The following is a 20,143-nucleotide window of genomic DNA, read 5'->3' on the forward strand; positions in this document are numbered from 1 at the left end:
GAAAGAGAAGGAAAAGTAGTTGGTGAATGTGGATTGGGGGTAAGAAATGAAAGAGGAAGCCGTCTGGTAGAATTTTGCACAGAGCATAACATAATTGGTTCAAGAATCATAAAAGAAGGTTGTATACGTTGAAGAATCCTGGAGATACTAGAAGGTATCAGATATATTATATAATGGTAAGACAGAGATTTAGGAACCAGGTTTTAAATTGTAAGACATTTCCAGGGGCAGATGTGGATTCTGACCACAATCTGTTGGTTATCAACTGTAGATTAAAACTGAAGAAACTGCAAAAAGGTGGAAATTTAAGGTGATGGGACCTGGATAAACTGACTGAACCAGAGGTTGTACAGAGTTTCAGGGAGAGCATAAGGGAACAATTGACAGGAATGGGGCAAAGAAATACAGTAGAAGAAGAATGGGTAGTTTTGAGGGATGAAATAGTGAAGGCAGCAGAGGATCAAATAGGTAAAAAGACGAGGGCTAGTAGAAACCCTTGGGTAAAAGAAGAAATATTGAATTTGACTGATGAAAGGAGAAAATATAAAAATGCAGTAAATGAAGCAGGCAAAAAGGAATACAAACGTCTCAAAAATGATATCGACAGGAAGTGTAAAATGGCTAAGCAGGGATGGCTAGAGGACAAATGTAAGGATGTAGAGGCTTATCTCACTAGGGGTAAGACAGATACTGCCTACAGGAAAATTAAAGAGACCTTTGGAGAAAAGAGAACCACTTGCATGAATATCAAGAACTTTGATGGAAACCCAGTTCTAAGCAAAGTAGGGAAAGCAGAAATGTGGAAGGAGTATATAGAGGGTCTATACAAGGGCGATGTACTTGAGGACAATATTTTGGAAATGGAAGAGGATGTAGATGAAGATGAAATGGGAGATATGATACTGCGTGAAGAGTTGGACAGAGCACTGAAGGACCTGAGTCGAAACAAGGCCCCCGGAAGTAAACAACATTCCATTAGAACTACTGACAGCCTTTGGAGAGCCAGTCCTGACAAAACTCTACCATCTGGTGAGCAAGATGTATGAGGCAGGCGAAATACACTCAGACTTCAAGAAGAATATATAATAATTGCAATCCAAAGGAAGCAGGTGTTGATAGATGTGAAAATTAGCGAACTATCACTTTAATAAGTCACAGCTGCAAAATACTAACGAATTCTTTACAGACGAATGGAAAAACTGGTAGTAGCCGAACTCGGGGAAGATCAGTTTGGATTCCGTAGAAATATTGGAACACGTGACGCAATACTGACCTTACGACTTATCTTAGAAGGAAGATTCAGGAAAGGCAAAGCTACGTTTCTAGCATTTGTAGACTTAGAGAAAGCTTTTGACAATGTTGACTGGAATACTCTCTTTCAAATTGTAAAGGTGGAAGGGGTAAAATACAAGGAGCGAAAGGCTATTTACAATTCGTACAGAAACGAGATGGCAGTTATAAGAGTCGAGGGGCATGAAAGGGAAGCAGTGGTTGGTAAGGGAGTGAGACAGGGTTGTAGTCTCTCCCCAATGTTATTCAATCTGTATATTGAGCAAGCAGTAAAGGAAACAAAAGAAAAATTCGGAGTAGGAATTAAAATCCATGGAGAAGAAATAAAAACTTAGTTTCGCCGATGACATTGTAATTCTGTCAGAGACAGCAAAGGACTTGGAAGAGCAGTTGAACGGAATGGACAGTGTCTTGAAAGGAGGATATAAGACGAACATCAACAAAAGCAAAACGAGGATAATGGAATAAGTCGAATTAAGTCAGGTGATGCTGAGGGAATTAGATTAGGAAATGAGACACTTAAAGTAGTAAAGGAGTTTTGCTATTTGGGGAGCAAAATAACTGATGATGGTCGAAGTAGATAAGATATAAAATGTAGACTGGCAATGGCAAGAAAAGCGTTTCTGAAGAAGAAAAATTTGTTAACATCGAGTGTAGATTTAAGTGTCAGGAAGTCGTTTCTGAAAGTATTTGTATGGAGTGTAGCCATGTATGGAAGTAAAACGTGGACGCTAAATAGTTTGGACAAGAAGAGAATAAAAGCTATCGAAATGTGGTGCTACAGAAGAATGCTGAAGATTAGATGGTAGCTCACATAACTAATGAGGAGGTATTGAATAGAACTGGGGAGAAGAGGAGTTTGTGGCACAACTTGACAAGAAGAATTGACCGTTTGGTAGGACATGTTCTGAGGCATCAAGGGATCACAAATTTGGCATTAGAGGGCAGCGTGGAGGGTTAAAATCGTAGAGGGAGACCAAGAGATGAATACACTAAGCAGATTCAGAAGGATGTAGGTTGCAGTAAGTACTGGGAGATGAAGAATCTTGCACAGGATAGAGTAGCATGGAGAGCTGCATCAAACCAGTCTCAGGACTGAAGACCATAACAACAACAACAACAACAACTTCACTATCACATTGGAAACAGTGGACCTATGGATATTTAGGAGTGTGGAATGCTGGCGTACAAATGTATGACGCAAGTGACACCTAATCACCTGTAGACGTTTGAAGTCCGCGAGTTCCGCGGAGCGCCCCATTCTGCTCTCTCGCGATGTCTAATGACTACTGAGGTAGCTGATATGGAGTACCTGGCAGTAGATGGCAGCACAATGCACCTAATATGAAAAACGTATGTTTTTGGTGGTGTCCGGATAATTTTTATCAAATGTTTCCATATAATCCCTGATTTCTCTTATTTTCTTTTCGATCTCCTTATATGAGATGTATGTTGGTGTCAGTGAGATCATTCTGTACACTTCCGCAAATAACGGTTCCCTAAACTTAGTCAACAACATTTCGCGAAAGTAATATCTTCTTCCCACCAGGAATTTCCATTTCCGTTCACGAAGCATCCCAGTAATACTCACGTGTGTTGATCGAACCTACCGGTAACATATCTAGAAACATGCCTATGAATTACTTCTATGTCTTCCTTTAATAGGACCTGGCTGGTATCCCAAAAATGTGAGCAGTGTTCAAGAATGTGTCAAAAAGAAATGGCTCTGAGCACTATGGGACTTAACATCTGTGGTCATCAGTCCCCTAGAACTTAGAACTACTTAAACCTAACTAACCTAAGGACATCACACACATCCATGCCCGAGGCAGGATTCGAACCTGCGACCGGAGCGGTCACGCGGTTCCAGACTGAAGCGCCTTTAACCGCACGGCCACACCGGCCGGCCAAGAATGTGTCACAAAAACTGCTCTGTACGTGGTCTGCCTTATAGATGATCTTCACCTTCCTACAATTCTCCCAATAAATCGAAGTCAACCATTCGCTTTCCCAACAACCTACCTATGTGCGCGTTCCATTTAATGTCCCTTTGCGCCGTTACACCTAGACACTTTTCGAAATAACGTGTCAAGCATCACACCACTATGATAACATTAAGGAATTGGTTTTTATACTCATCTTTATTAAATTACATTTTTCCACATTTAGAGCAACACGTAATTCATCACAGCAAATAAAATTTGTCAAAGTCATCCTATATTCTGATATAGACTACACTTTCCCATGCAGTACAGCATCATCAGCAAAAAGTCGCAGATTCCTTCTCATTCTGTATGACAGATATTTTATGTATATAGAGATCAGGAGCAGTACCCTGGAGCATTGTGTAAAACGCTTTCTGGAAATCTAGGATTACGGAATCTACTTGTTGCCCTTCATCCATTGTTCGCAGGATATTATGCGACGAAAGGGCAAGATGAGTTTTGCACGCGAGAAATGTTTTCTAAATTGCTGGTGGTTTCTGGACATGTGCTTTTATCTCTCTAGGAAAATTATTGTATTAAAACTTAGAATAGTAACTCTGCAGCAAACGATGTTAAGGATATTGGTATATATCGATTGAAAAAACAAGTTTACTGTTACCAGCCACTGTTTATTTATCTCCACGACACGTTTCGAAGGTTTAAACTTCCATAGATAAATAAACAGTGACTGGTAACAGTAAACTTGTTGTTTCATTCGATGTCAATAACAGTTACGGCAAAACCTAACCTAAAATGCTGGCATGTTGGTATATAATTTTGCAAATCCGATCGCTTGCAATTCTTATATAATGAAGTCACCTGCGCTTTTTCCCGGAGTCTTGGATCTTTGCACTGTGCATCGGTATTCATTTGAATTGTGTGTATAATTACTTTACTGCATACAGTATCGTACGATCTATTGTAGCTATGATCTTATTATTTCATGTCAGTATCAATCGAAGACTTAGAAGCACAAGGAGAATTAACAGTAATGTCACCGGAACTGTTCAGTACAATAAAAGTGTGCTTATATGGTGTATTCCACAATTTCTATTAACGGTTGTTATGATTTGTAGAGGGGACATAATACATAAAGTTTTGATAAGGAGCAAATGTCCGGAGACACTAATGACGTAAAATGAGCTTTTGGAACGAGTCAGTTTTAAATCTGGTGCTTCACGTCACGGACACAGTTCTCACCTGTGTACTCTGCAGGCACCCGTGACACAGACAATGTTTCGACTGCTTGACGTCGGATTACCTGACGAAGGACGTCTTCTTAATATTAAAGAGTGCGGCGCGTCCGTGCAGCACCACATCAAACCCTCCTTTGGGCGCGTGATGGAAAGTGGTGCCTACGAATTTTTTATTTGTAAACTCTTAAAGTATTTTAAAGAAAACAAACATTATTAACATTCTGCATCTTTATTCTTGATGTCTAAATTTTATTTCTCAACGTAGTCGCCCTGACGAGAAACACGTTTCTACCAACGAGAGACCAGTTCGTTGGTACCATCACTGTAGAATGTTTGACTTTGTTGACGGAGCCATAACCAAATCTTTACTTGCACTGTTTCATCACTATCAAAGTGAAGTCTTCGAAGACGTTCTTCAAGTTTTGGTAACAGATGAAAATTGGTTGGGGCGAAGTCGGGGCTGTACGGAGGATGATCGATGGCAGGGGCCCTGGCGTCGGATTACTGCAGATGTCGCAGCGCTCGTGTGTAGTCTGGCATTGTAATGCTGGAAAGAAGGTGCTCCATGTGTGAACAAACTTTTAGAATTCGACACTCAGCACGCTGTTTCTCACGCACCGACTTAGTTACGTTTCACACCATAATGTTGCACGCTACAATTCGGAGCCCTCTAGCCCTCTAGCGGTTGAAGACTGCTAACATGTAGACATGAAGAATAAAATTGTAGAATGTTAATAATGTTTGTTCTATTTACAAAGCCTTAAGAATATTCCCATAAATTCTGGGGCATTACTGTACAGCACGTCCTCGTAGTTGTGAACGGACCAGTTTTTAGAAGCCGTTGTTGTCGGGCGAAAATGGTAATACAACAGGGATTGAAGATAGCATCCTCTTCTCAGCTTGTGCGTGTGCCGTGTAATGGAAGATTTTAAAGTCATCTGGTTTCCAAATTTATTTTATATCTAAAAGGTACTTTTACGCACATGGTTCGTAAGCAAAACATTATAGACAAGTCCCGTCTACGGCCCCTACAAGACAGTAATAGGAATTGTGAAACACCCTGTATATTTCTTCACTCAAAACATGTCATAAAATGGAGGAGTAAAAGAAAGGAGTAGTTGGAATTTTGATTGGCTGGGTACGTTTTATAACAGTACGTTGATAATAGTGAATAGTTTAAAAGTTTTGCTTCATACCGTCGTGAGGGCACGCCATACTATGAGCATCATAGCGAGACCAAGTTCTGGATGGGCTGTCGTATGACGAATATCAGCGCAGAAGGGTTAAGGGCAGATTAATTTTTTAGTATGATAATTCTTAATCTTTTTTTGTGCGGAATTGTTTGAGTGTATTTGGGGATGCCACTTTTTTTCTTTACTGGGTAGTAGGAATAGGAAACACGTTCAATAAGGACAAATGCTGTGGAAAAATTCGCTTGTTTACACATTATACAGCAGGCATAACATCGCAGATCTTTTAAATGTATGTACATGTCGTTTCCAATTATTGAAAACACCTGAAGAGACAATGTTAATATTGCATACTAGCTCTTAATAGTGTCATACAAATACAATATGTTGATAGATGGTTGTATGGCGATGGCCAAATGCCAATTAAAAAAGAAAAAAAATACAATATGACGAGAGGGGCATGCAACCTGCGTATTGCTTCTGTAAAAATTTAATATCATTCATACTGCAGAACACCTATTGGTTCCGTTAGTTACGAGGAAGAAATCTGAGCTGGACAGCTTTCATTTATGGTACATTGCAAGACTAAATTGGATAAGAATGCCCACCTTTATAGCACGGCCCTTGAACAGTTCCAGGGTGTCGGGGGTTTTGGTGAGGCTATGTGCATGCAACCCGTGTATTGCTTCTCTAAAAATTTAATATCATTCATACAGCAGAACACCTATTGGTTCCGTTAGTTACGACGAGGAAGAAATCTGAGCTGGACAGCTTTCATTTATGGTACATTGCAAGACTAAATTGGATAAGAATGCCCACCTTTATAGCATGGCCCTTGAACAGTTCCAGGGTGTCGGGGGTTTTGGTGAGGCTATGTGCATGCAACCCGTGTATTGCTTCTCTAAAAATTTAATATCATTCATACAGCAGAACACCTATTGGTTCCGTTAGTTACGACGAGGAAGAAATCTGAGCTGGACAGCTTTCATTTATGGTACATTGCAAGACTAAATTGGATAAGAATGCCCACCTTTATAGCACGGCCCTTGAACAGTTCCAGGGTGTCGGGGGTTTTGGTGAGGCTATGTGCTGACACTTGACATTGCATAGTAGCACAGGTTGGTAATCTTAGCTTCAAATGTCAGCAAGAATGTTTGAAGTGCAATGATGTATGTTCGGATCTATTGCATCGTCTTTTTGGGGAATCGTCTGATGTTGAAATCAGGTGTACAACACATTTAATTTCGCCTACGTTTAAGCTTTTATAGATATACCTAATTACTTGAAGACAGTAAATCACAAGCATTCCAATATAGACATTTGAAGGTTTTCCCTGCCTTATCCTTGTGTTCACTGACTTGTTGGCATTTGTAGGTCATTTGAGTTCAATAAGGCCGGCCGGTGTGGCCAAGCGGTTAAAGGCGCTACAGTCTGGAACCGCGTGACCGCTACGGTCGCAGGTTCGAATCCTGCCTCGGGCATGGATGTGTGTGATGTCCTTAGGTTAGTTAGGTTTAAGTAGTTCTAAGTTCTAGGGGACTGATGACCTTAGAAGTTAAGTCCCATAGTGCTCAGAGCCATTTGAACCATTTAGTTCAATAAGAACTCTATTCCTGCCAGAATTGCCAATGTCAACGATATCGTCCATGAATGGCGACCCTGAGTCGTGAAATACACTCCTGGAAATTGAAATAAGAACACCGTGAATTCATTGTCCCAGGAAGGGGAAACTTTATTGACACATTCCTGGGGTCAGATACATCACATGATCACACTGACAGAACCACAGGCACATAGACACAGGCAACAGAGCATGCACAATGTCGGCACTAGTACAGTGTATATCCACCTTTCGCAGCAATGCAGGCTGCTATTCTCCCATGGAGACGATCGTAGAAATGCTGGATGTAGTCCTGTGGAACGGCTTGCCATGCCATTTCCATCTGGCGCCTCAGTTGGACCAGCGTTCGTGCTGGACGTGCAGACCGCGTGAGACGACGCTTCATCCAGTCCCAAACATGCTCAATGGGGGACAGATCCGGAGATCTTGCTGGCCAGGGTAGTTGACTTACACCTTCTAGAGCACGTTGGGTGGCACGGGATACATGCGGACGTGCATTGTCCTGTTGGAACAGCAAGTTCCCTTGCCGGTCTAGGAATGGTAGAACGATGGGTTCGATGACGGTTTGGATGTACCGTGCACTATTCAGTGTCCCTTCGACGATCACCAGTGGTGTACGGCCAGTGTAGGAGATCGCTCCCCACACCATGATGCCGGTTGTTGGCCCTGTGTGCCTCGGTCGTATGCAGTCCTGATTGTGGCGCTCACCTGCACGGCACCAAACACGCATACGACCATCATTGGCACCAAGGCAGAAGCGACTCTCATCGCTGAAGACGACACGTCTCCATTCGTCCCTCCATTCATGCCTGTCGCGACACCACTGGAAGCGGGCTGCACGATGTTGGAGCGTGAGCGGAAGACGGCCTAACGGTGTGCGGGACCGTAGCCCAGCTTCATGGAGACGGTTGCGAATGGTCCTCGCCGATACCCCAGGAGCAACAGTGTCCCTAATTTGCTGGGAAGTGGCGGTGCGGTCCCCTACGGCACTGCGTAGGATCCTACGGTCTTGGCGTGCATCCGTGCGTCGCTGCGGTCCGGTCCCAGGTCGACGGGCACGTGCACCTTCCGCCGACCACTGGCGACAACATCGATGTACTGTGGAGACCTCACGCCCCACGTGTTGAGCAATTCGGCGGTACGTCCACCCGGCCTCCCGCATGCCCACTATACGCCCTCGTTCAAAGTCCGTCAGCTGCACATACGGTTCACGTCCACGCTGTCGCGGCATGCTACCAGTGTTAAAGACTGCGATGGAGCTCCGTATGCCACGGCAAACTGGCTGACACTGACGGCGGCGGTGCACAAATGCTGCGCAGCTAGCGCCATTCGACGGCCAACACCGCGGTTCCTGGTGTGTCCGCTGTGCCGTGCGTGTGATCATTGCTTGTACAGCCCTCTCGCAGTGTCCGGAGCAAGTATGGTGGGTCTGACACACCGGTGTGATTGTTTTCTTTTTTCCATTTCCAGGAGTGTAGTTCCTCCGTAGTCATAATGTGATGTTTCCCACAGTTCTTGTTCCGTCCCTTCTGTCTTTGCTGCTGAAATACTATTCTAGGATCAGCAGTTGCTACGGGCGTAGGACACTTAATCCTGATGACTGGCTGAGATATTGCTGGAAACATTTCGTGAATTTTTTACTACCTCCGAGCTTCTTGATTTCGCACTGCGTTGTTCGGCAATATATTCGTCCTATCGCTTTCGGCATTAGTCTTCTTGGATTGCATCGAGTGTTTAGGTGTGTTCATGACAATCGATAGCGTGACAGGTCATCGACAATCTGGTGGGTTCTGACTGGTTCTTGTACTACGGATCTGCAATGAGTTCCTACCGACGACTCTTGCGGTGCTGTAGGCACGTTGACACACAGCTAGCTAACCCGGATTCAAAGTTCGCACTATCTCCGTCGATCCCAACGAATGTTGTCCATTGCTGAGCAGGGACACTAGTGTCACAGATAAGTGTGTAAAAGTAACGCAGTACTGCTTATTTAATCTGGACTGCACACTTTCTGGACTCGCAGCGAGCTGCCTGGCAGACCATGATCTGGGAGGACTCACACTCGAACCTTTCTCTAGTTTACCCAAATAATTTAAGGCAGTTAGAGCTGTGAATTTAACCTGCTTGTATAGCGTAACGCGCAGTGCAGCACTTTGCGAGTCACTGACGTAAGCTACACTCGGGTCGAATCTGCGTGGTGAATTACCGACCATGGGCTGGGACATAAGGGTTTCTGATTATGACTTTTGGGCGATTTTCCGCGTTCGTTTAGGCAGAAGCTGTGCTGGTACCTAAATTTCGCCACAGAAAACACGATACATAAACAGAAAACGATAACACGTACAAGTTTACATGGTTCACAGACAAATGGTGTTCATGAGTTCCCTCCCTCAGATTACCTTCACTGCGGCACCAGGAAGAGCATATGGCCAAAAAGTTAAATAATGAAATAAAATTTAAGAAATCTATAAAAAGCGGACTGTGTACTAGACAGGATAAGCGCTAGGGGGAAGGAAGAATTACCGCAACGAATTTCTGTGTCGACTTCAATAGGAGGTCGTAGTAGGAATGATCAATATTCGGGGACGTTACTGTAACGCTCATTTCAAGCAAAACAACTTAATATGGTTGTGTGCGTTATTCCCATTAGTTTCTGAGACAGAATACATTTAACGTACGTTCTTTGAGATAAAACCTGGGCAGCGCCCGGCCGTCGGTAGAGACAAAGTCCATACCGATCGCGTTATAGGACAAATAACGTGGCCACGCTGATAATTCTCTGTCTAGTTATCTATCAAACTGGCAACACTGTAGGGTGCGGCACTTATGGAAGGAAGTTCTGTCTCGCTTTTGTTTGAATGCGCCTTATACTTCTGCATTCTCAAGGTAGTCATGAAATTTATTTGTACGTGGCACAAGAGTGCATATAAACACAGTCCACTTCGAGGTGCAAAGTGTTCGATATTTTTCTGTTTCGTGACTTCTTTATCGTGAACGGTTAATAGCCAATAAAAATCCATCTAAATAGGCGAATATCTGTAAGGAGTCTGGTATTACATTTTTAACTGTTAGGAAATGGGCAGCTGAATTAAACATGAGATGTTTATACAGAAACGTTTGGTAAAGGCAGTGTGGAAGTATTCTCAATGCGATGAATTTACTTTCGTCTCCTGAATCACATTGACTTTCCACGCAACGGTCTGGCCGGCCGCTGTGGCCGAGCGGTTCTAGGCGCGTCAGTGCGGAACCGCGCTGCTGCTACAGTTGCAGGTTCGAATCCTGCCTCGGGCATGGATGTGTGTGGTGTCTTTAGGATGTATGTATTGTATTGTACTGTATGTTAACCAGGGACCTAGAAACGACGGAGATGCTCCGTCCCCGCCGCAGCCGCAGTGGTCCACAACCCCACGACGACTATCGCAGTCACTTCACCCCTCCGCCGCCCCACACCAAACCCAGGGTTATTGTGCGGTTCGGCCCCCAGTGGACCCCCCCCCCCCCCCCCAGGGAACGTGTCACACCAGACGAGTGTAACCCCTATGTTTGCGTGGTAGAGTAATGGTGGTGCACGCGTACGTGGAGAAGTTGTTTGCGCAACAATCGCCGACATAGTGTAACTGAGGCGGAATAAGGGGAACCAGCCCGCATTCGCCGAGGCAGATGGAAAACCGCCTAAAAACCATTCACAGACTGGCCGGTTCACCTGACCTCGACACAAATCCGCCGGGCGGATTCGTGCCGGGGACCAGGCGCTCCTTCCCGCCCGGAAAGCCGGTCCTTAGGTTAGTTAGGTATAAGTAGTTCTAAGTCTAGGGGACTGATGACCTCAGATATTAAGTCCGATAGTGCTTAGAGGCATTTGAGGCAACGGTCTGTTGTAGGCGCACCTTCTCAACACGTGCAGTTTCGATAGTTTCCACCTTCTTGGGTATTTCAATACATTGTCACTAGACGTACGTAGAAACAATTTCTTTGTAATTTTTTGTCTCTCATTAAATTCGCAAATAAAGGGAATATTCCCAATCAGAGAAACCGGTTTTATGTGTAATGTTTACTTAGTTAAGAAATAAAATGTTCTGACAACAAAAATCAGCAACTGGAATAAGGTTAGTGAAGCAGATCTCAGCTTTCCGTGTGTAACGCCATTATTTTCCAAACACTGCCACGAGTATCTTTTGTTAATTATAGTATGGCGTAGTTGTATTGTGGATTTCCATAGCACATTTAATTTTCCTAGACAACGACATTGCTATACAAAACGAAACAAAACACCAATGTAGGCGCAGCTTCCGCAGTGCTTCCCTATACCCGCCAGGGCCCCTGTGTTAATTTTCAGAATTTTATTGGATCTCGAGAGCAGTTATTACGTATCTTGTACGAAAGTGATCTACAAAGCCTTGTTTAACAAATCATCAAAGAAACAGTAAATCTGATTTAAGTCTCAACACGATGGTACCTGAACCCCACAGCCCCATATCCAAATTCAGCAAGCCGCGCGGGGTAGCTGCCCGGTCTGAGGTATCTCGTCACTATCCGCGTGGCTGCCCCCGTAGGAGGTGCGAGTCCTCCCTCGGGTATGGGTGTGTGTGTGTCGTCCTTAGCGTTAAGTTAGGTTAAGTAGTATGTAAGCTTAGGAAGCGATGATCTCAGCAGTTTGGCCCCATAAGACCTTACCACAAATTTCCAAATTCAGGAAGACCTTGTGTAAAAAAGGCCACAGCTAGCTTAGGAAGCGATGATCTCAGCAGTTTGGCCCCATAAGACCTTACCACAAATTTCCAAATTCAGGAAGACCTTGTGTAAAAAAGGCCACAGCTAGCGCCCAATGTTCGAGGTATTTGAAATTAAAGTTTTGAAATTTCTCTGGCATTTCCATGTTTGGCAGAACATTATAAAGAATGATCGAATTGGAATCAGATTTCTTTCCTGACATAAATGGTTTTATTGCGACTCCACCACACGTTCTATACGTCGAATTTGAAAATAAAATACTCGTTGTTCATAATCTTCGGCATAACATCGGATGAACCTCAATGAAGAAAGTTGGAACCACAGTGACGAAGAAGAGAAGATATCGCAACGCCAACAACGAGTGGCGCGATATAAATGAAAGTTGTCAGGCGCGTTTCTACTTGAGTCTACACGAAATTCGCACCAATCGCAAAAGGGTGCAAACTAGGTTTGCTTTGAGCGGACGCTGTAAAGATCGTGAGCATTAGTTACCTTTGAGACTGGACGTGGTGAGTTGTTGTTGGTCGAGAATGGTTTCAGGGGGACAAAGACGCCATAATCAACACGCCGCTGAGTTTGAACGATTTCGTGTAATAGGGCTATGAGAGGCTGGATGTTCCTTCTCCGTTAATGGAGAAAGACTTGACAAGAATGTAGCCACTGTACATGATTGCTGGCAGCGGTGCTCACCAGAATGTACGGTCGCAAGATGACCGGGCTCTGGACGGTCACGTGGCACTACCGAGAGGGAAGATTATCGTGCTAGGCGTCCGGTTCTGGCGCTTTGTACTGAATCTGCAGCACCAATTCGAACAGCAGTTGGAAATACAACGATGCAACGAACTGTTACAAATTGGTTAGTTCGAGAACAGCTCCGACTCAGACGCACTTTAGCGTGCAAGCGAGAGCTCGTTGGAAACAGGGCGGAGGTCTGCTGTGTTTTCTGATGAGAGCTGGATCTGGCTCGATGCCAGTGATGGTGGTGTGTTGGTTAGAAGAAGATCAGTTGAGAGCCCGCAACCAACGCGTCTGCGATGTTGATACACTTGACCTACACCTGAAAATTTGTACTTCAGTCTGGTGATTCGACCTGTTGCGCTGCGGTTCACGGACAGCATTCCAAGGGGTGTTTTCCAATGGGATAACGCTAGCCCACATACCGCTGTTGTAACCCAACATGCTTTACAGAGTGTCGACATGTTGCTTTGGCCTGCTCCATCACCAGATCTGTCTGTAATCGAGGGCATATCAGACATCATGGGACGACAACTCTAATGTCATCTACAAACAGCATCAAACGTTCCTATAATGACCTCTCAAATGGAATTCCATCCCAAAACTGACATCTTGCACCTCTACAACATAACGCATGCACTTTTGCATGCTTACTTTCAATATTCTGGCAGTTACTGTGGTTACTGATATACCAGCATTTCACATTTGCAATGTCTTGTCTCGCGCTGACATTAATCTGCGATCTTGGAATGTTAATCGCTTAAATACGTTACCCAGACAAATGAATTCACGCAATAACAATACTCTACATTCATTATTTTTTCGGTGTTGCGACTTTTTTTCCGTCTGTGTGTATTTGCCTTGCACTGAGAGGATGATAGCAGTTGATGTGATTTCTGTGGCTAGCAATAATTTGTGGCAGTGAAACGAAGCGCGCCGGCGCTGTACTACAGTCCCTAACATTGTTACCTAACCACGACATGACTGAAATTTACTCATAATGTCTTATAAAAGGTTTTTGACGTTTACTTTCTGTAAGACCAAGATCAGTGGACAGACTTGTGAGACAGTAGCTCCATGTATCATCGCAATGGTGCACGGGCACCCACCACCTCGTTATCGTCACGATGCCCACGCGTGCTTCGATAACAAACTCCCCCCCCTCCCTCCCCCATTCCCCTCTTCCCGACGTGACCTAACAATAAAGTGAATGTGCAGATATTGGCAGTGACGAACTGCTCCGACAGGTACAATCGACATACATACAGTATTATGTTAAACCCTGGCGATTTATTTCATCAGAGATTTATGAAAAGCACTGTTGCGCCCGTGTTTAGAGGCCATGAAGAACCCCACATACTCTGTCAGATACATCATTCAAATACCTAGGACTATCAACGTATCTGGCAGAATCACGTAAGTTCTGTTGGATGAAAAGCAAATAAAAGGTGTCGATTCATTGGTATAACTTCAAAGCAGTAATTTGGCTTTAAAAGAGATTATTTACATAATGCACTGCAACAAATACAAGAAGTATGAACAAAGAAAATCACACGCTTGTTAGACTACGGAGAGAATGTAACGGAAATCCTGAAAAAACTGAATTGCTAGACAGTTGAAGAAAGACATCTTATACTTCACAGCTAGTTTTAGGAACCATTTAGTATCCTTTTCCTTAGAATCTAATTGACGGATACCTTAGAAATCGTAAAGAGAAAATCAGAATAACAACAGCTTGCATAGAAAAGGCTTAAAGGTACAATTATTTCTACTCTTCATCCATCAATGGAACTAGAGTGAAGTTTAATGTACGGCACAGTAAAAAGTACCATAAACCGTACACTTCGCAGTTGTGATTCGCAGAGCACCAATATAGGTGTATACTGAGGTGAGCAGTCACGCAGAGGCGATATACACATGGTGGTAGTATCGCGTACACAAAGTATAAAAGGGCATTCATTAGAGGAGTTGTCTTTTGTAAACAGGTGATTATGGCCGCACGACGGGAATTAACAGATTTTGAAGGCCGAAAGATAGTTGGAATTAGAGGCATGGGACATTCAGTTTCGAAAATCGTTAGGGAGTTCAATATTCCGCGATCCACGGCCTCCAGACTGTGTCGAGAATAGCAGATTTCAGGCATTACCTCTCACCATGAACGACGCAGTGGCCGACGGCCTTAACCTAACGACCGAGACCAGCGACGTTTGCGTAGAGTTCTCCGTGCTAACATACAAGCAGTACGACGTGAAATAAGGCAGGAATCAATGTGGAACGTACGACGAACGTATTCGTCACGACTGTGCGGTGAAATTTGGCGTTGATGGGCTACGGTAGCAGACGGCTGACGCGACTGTATTTGCTAACAGCACGACATCGCCTTGCAGTGACTCTCCGGGGCTCGTGACCATGTCAGTTCGATCCTATACTACTGGAAAACCGGGAAAACCGTGGCGTGGTGAGTCCCGATTTCAGTTGGTAAGAGCTGATGGTAGGTTTCGTGCGTGGCGCAAAACCCACCAAGCCCTGAACCCAACTTTTCAACAAGCCACTGTGCAAGCTGTTGGTGGCTCCATAATGGTGTGGACTGTGTTTAAACGGAACGGATAGAAAATGCAAAGATTAATCAGTAAATATTTGTTTGGTTAGCTGTTATTGCTCTGCTGTTCTTTTTTGTAGTTATAGTATTACGAGAATTCAAGAAACAACGATAAGAATTCTGAATGACCCTGGGATACACTGTGAAAATGCAGTAATCCGTTTGTAGCTAATTTGATTCAGCGAATACAGTACAAATGAGAATTTAGGCACGAAAATATGTATTTTAAATTATCCGGGAGTGCACTAAAAATACTTTAACGTAAATTTTCTTCGTATGGCATGATGTACAATTGATTTTTTACTTCGAAAAATCAGCAGCCGACAACATCAGCTGAGTCTCAAACCGTGAATTTTCTGTACCATAGACAGACGAGCTAACAGCTCATTCACCAGCACTGGCAATAATAACAATAATCATTTAATTACTGAATAATGCTGCAGGAAATCAGGACTAATCACAGGATTATTTTTATATGTAAAATTGTATAACCACTTAGGAATGAAAAACAAGAAGCTCTACTTTATAGACGTATAAGATTTTATCTTATGACCCCATCACATATCTTTACGTGCAGCCCGCTATTTGGCGAGACAGGAAGGTGAACTAGACCACACTGATTAAAACTGCGTGCCGGACCGAGACTCGAACTCGGGAACTTTGCCTTTCGCTGGCAAGTGCATTACCAACTGAGCTACCCAAGCACGACTCACGACCCGTCCTCACAGCTTCAAAATGGTTCAAATGGCTCTGAGCACTATGGGACTCAACTGCTGTGGTCATAAGTCCCCTAGAACTTAGAACTACTTAAACCTAACTAACCTAAGGACATCACACACATCCATGCCCGATGCAGGATTCGAACCTGCGACCGTAGCGGTCGTGTGGCTCCAGACTGTAGCGCCTTTAACCGCTCGGACACTCTGGCCGGCTCACAGCTTCAATTCTGCCAGTACCTCGTCTCCTACCTACTAAACTTCACAGAAGCTCTTCTGTGAACCTAGCAGAACTAGCACTCCAGGAAGAAAGGATAGTGCGGAAACCTGGCTTAGCTACAGCCTGGGGGATGTTTCCAGAGTGAGATTTTCACTCTGCAGCGGAGTGTGCGCTGATATGAAACTTCCTGGTAGATTAAAACTGTGTGCCGGACCGGGACTCGAACTCGGGACCTTTGCCTTTCGCGAGCAAGTGCTCTACCAATCTTATTCTGGAAACATCCCCCAGTCTGTGGCTAAGTCTCTGCAGTATCCTTTCTTCCACGAGTGCTAGTTCTGCTAGGTTCGCAGAAGAGCTTCTGTGAAGTTTTTGAAGGTAGAATACGAGGTACTGGCAGAATTGAAGCTGTGAGGACGGCTTATGAGTCGTGCATGGGTAGCTCAGTTGGTAGAGAACTGGCCTGCGAAAGGCAAAGGTCCTGAGTTCGAGCCTCGGTCCGGCATACAGTTTTAAACTGCCAGGAAGTTTTATATCAGCGCACACTCCGCTGAAGAGTGGAAATGTCATTCCAGATCCCACTGAATCCGGGCGGTGATGCAACAACCGTTGGTCTGGCACACCTGCCAGCCTGGGCGTGGATTTTAACAATTTTACAGCAAATGCTTGGCTAGTCCCCCACTTTCCATCTCAGAAAACGTGGTACACAAACAGTTGCAATACGATAACTTATAGTACCAAGTTTACAATGTTCGCAACCAGATTGCGCACACGAGTTATGTCCCATAAATAGTTAACTGGCAACGTTTACGAGAACAAATGAAACCTGCCACTAAGCATAAATAAGACTAAATTTGCAAATCATGAAAAAGAAGCAACCCCATGTGAAGGGATAAACACTAAAATGAAAGAGAGAAATTTTGAATTTATACATCGTATATTTTTATTAAATTATGCAATAAATTTCCGAAAACGATCGAAGTTTCAATATTAGTTTTCTTAATTACTCAATGTCTACTTCATTGTCAAATCATCCAATAAGCTAAGCAATGGCACTCATTACGACAGCGACATGACTGTTCATTCTAGACAAACACATCTTGTAAGGCAGTACAGGGCTGAATCTCGTTTACCTAACTCTTCTAGTGAACAAGTTCAGTCCTGCACTGCTTTACAAGACGAGTTTAACGAGAATGAACAGTCATGTAGCTGTCGTGATGTATGCTACTGCATAGCTTATTGGATGATCTGATAGTGATAAAGAAAAATTTAATACTGCAACTTCGACGGTTTTTGCAATTTCTTGCATAAATTGTTAAAGCATACAGTTGCTGATGTCATGGCTATCAGAATACTGGAAGTTAGTAAACAACGTATATTTATATGTTCTATTTTTCGTTCTATTTTTCCGGGATAGGAAGTTAGGTCGCTCTGGGCTACTAGTTGCCTGGCCACAAAAGTGGTCAGGTGGTTAATCCACTAATAACGTACACTATTATACATAATTGTGGAAGTTTCGTCTCTGTCCGTCCAAAATTTAGTGCTTCAAAACTTCAGAGCCCTAGACTGTTGTCTGGTTCAGCTACAGTAAGGCGCGTTTATTATAAATAGCAGACTGGAAATTGGCAGTAGATATTTGTACAGGATACTCACAAGCTACCGGCGAATCCTGCCGCCTTGTTCTCGATGATGGTGGGCTCCGGCGGCTTGCACATGATGATGAGTTCCTGGTCCGACATCATCACCACGCCGGGGAACTGCGGGAACCAGATGCGCACATGCACGAAGCCCTGACAACACACGAGAAATCGTTACTCGTCAGGCACTGTATCGACAGCCTCCTCGAGAGACAAATTCTTTGGCCTAACAATGACCGAAAGGAAACGGAGCACTGGCTAAAACCCGAAAGGGAGGTGAAATAGCCAACGCAGCTTCTTGGCTTTTATTTTAGAACTCAGTGACTTAGAACGTGGACTAGTCACCGGAGTAACAAATCCCTAAGGGAAATATCAATCATTGTAAAGCTGCCCAAGTCGACCTTGGCGATGTGATTGTGAAGTGAAAGAGGGAAGCAACAGCCACAGATTAGCCAGTTTTGTTTTACATACTGGACACTGCATATACTTTCACCTTAGAGACAGTTCTGCGACTTTCTGACTTACTGTAACATGATGGTATTCTGAATATTTTATCTACAAGGTTTGTAGCTGCTCTTCGTGAATGCTCGCTTTGCTGGACTTAAAGCTGCGGTTCGGATTCCAGTCTTTTGAATTATCGCCAGCACAGTACTGAGGTCATGGGCACACGTTTTCTTCATGTTTTGAACGTTATTGTCAACTGTTCAACTTTATTGCCTACTGCACTGTGTGTGTGTGTTTTACTGTTCAGTTATGTTGAAAGTTGTTCATTTCAAGCTTCATATATTTAATATTCTGGGAGACAAATGGTGACTTCTAAGCATAATATAAAAAAGTTTCAGGTCCGACCTTGTTAAAAACCTACGTAATACCGACCTTTCCCGCGCGCGGTAGCCGTGCAGCCTAAAATGTCTTGTCACGGTTCGCAGCTTCCCCCCTCCTCCCCCGCGGAGATTGTTGGAGTCCTCCCTCGGGCATGGGTGAGTGTGTTGTCCTTAGTGTAAGTTAGTTTCAGTTAGATTAAGTAATGCGTAAGCCTAGGGACTGATGACCTCAGGAGTTTGGTCCCATAGTCCTTACTACAAATTTCCAAATACCGACCTTCAAATCATTTACTTGGGAGAAAGTCACCTGACTACACTATACACTACACACCGACGGAAAGAAAGTCTCAGCACGATGAAGGAGCTGTGCGACATAAACGTAAGTTGACAGGCATCTCTCTACATCTGAAAGACGATGCCTATTCAAATTTCACGCAAGTCGCAAAAGAGTTAACAAATTCCAAGATTCATAAGTGACATGCATGCTACATTCAACTATGAAGATGCAAATCGGACTTGCTTTAAATACACGTTGTAACGGTCGTGAGCGTTGGTTACCATTGAGATTGGACGTTGTGAGATGATGTTCGTCAAGAATGCCTTTAGGAGGACAAAGACGTAACTATCAACACCACACTGAGTTTGAACGATTTCGTATAATAGGGCTACAAAAAGGTAGGTGTTCCTTCTCCTATACTGCGGAAACACTTAGCAGGGATGTAGCCACTGTACATAACTGCTGGCAGGGGTGTTCACGGGAATGTACGGCCGCAAGAAGACCGGACTCTAAACGGCCACGTGGCAGTATCGAGAGGGAAGACCATCGTGTTCGGAGAATGATTCTGGCACATCGCACTGCTTCTGCAGCAACAATCTGAGGAGCAGTTGGAACTACAGTGACACAACGAACTGTTGCAATTCGGTTAGGTCAAGGACAGCATCGAGCCAGACGCACTGTAGCGTAGATTCAACCGAACCCAAACCACCACTATTTGTGACTTTAGTGACGTTAAGCGAGAGCTCTTTGGAGGGCAGGGTGGACGACCGTTGCGTTTTTCTGATCAAAGTTTGTTCTGCATCGCTCCCAGTGATGGCCACGTGTTAGCTAGAAGGAGGCCAGCTGAGGGCACGCAGACAACCTGTGTGCGATGTTTACAAAGTGGACCTCCACGTGGAGTTATGGTCTCGTTTGAGATTTCGTAAGACAGCAGAAACACTCTAGTAGTTATCCTACCATTCTGACTGCAAATTTGTACGTCAATTTCGTGATTCGACCTGTTGAGTTGCCATTCACGAACAGCACTCCAGAGAGTGTTTCACAACAGGAAAACTTTCGTCCGTATACCGCTGTTGTAACCCAATATGCTTCACAGAGTGTCGACATGTTGCCTTGGCCGGCTCG

General features: G+C 44.0%; 1 protein-coding gene across 1 annotated transcript in view; it reads right to left on the reverse strand.

Moving 5' to 3' along the window:
* Positions 1–20,143, reverse strand: part of LOC126174787 (uncharacterized) — a 299,993-nt gene that overhangs the window by 186,000 nt on the left and 93,850 nt on the right. The window contains exon 4 of the mRNA XM_049921152.1: positions 17,934–18,070. Within this exon, the coding sequence (XP_049777109.1) occupies positions 17,934–18,070 (137 nt within the window). The remainder of the gene's footprint in view (positions 1–17,933; positions 18,071–20,143) is intronic.

This window comes from Schistocerca cancellata, chromosome 3 (assembly GCF_023864275.1).
Source record: "Schistocerca cancellata isolate TAMUIC-IGC-003103 chromosome 3, iqSchCanc2.1, whole genome shotgun sequence".
Taxonomy (NCBI): Eukaryota; Metazoa; Arthropoda; class Insecta; order Orthoptera; family Acrididae; genus Schistocerca; species Schistocerca cancellata.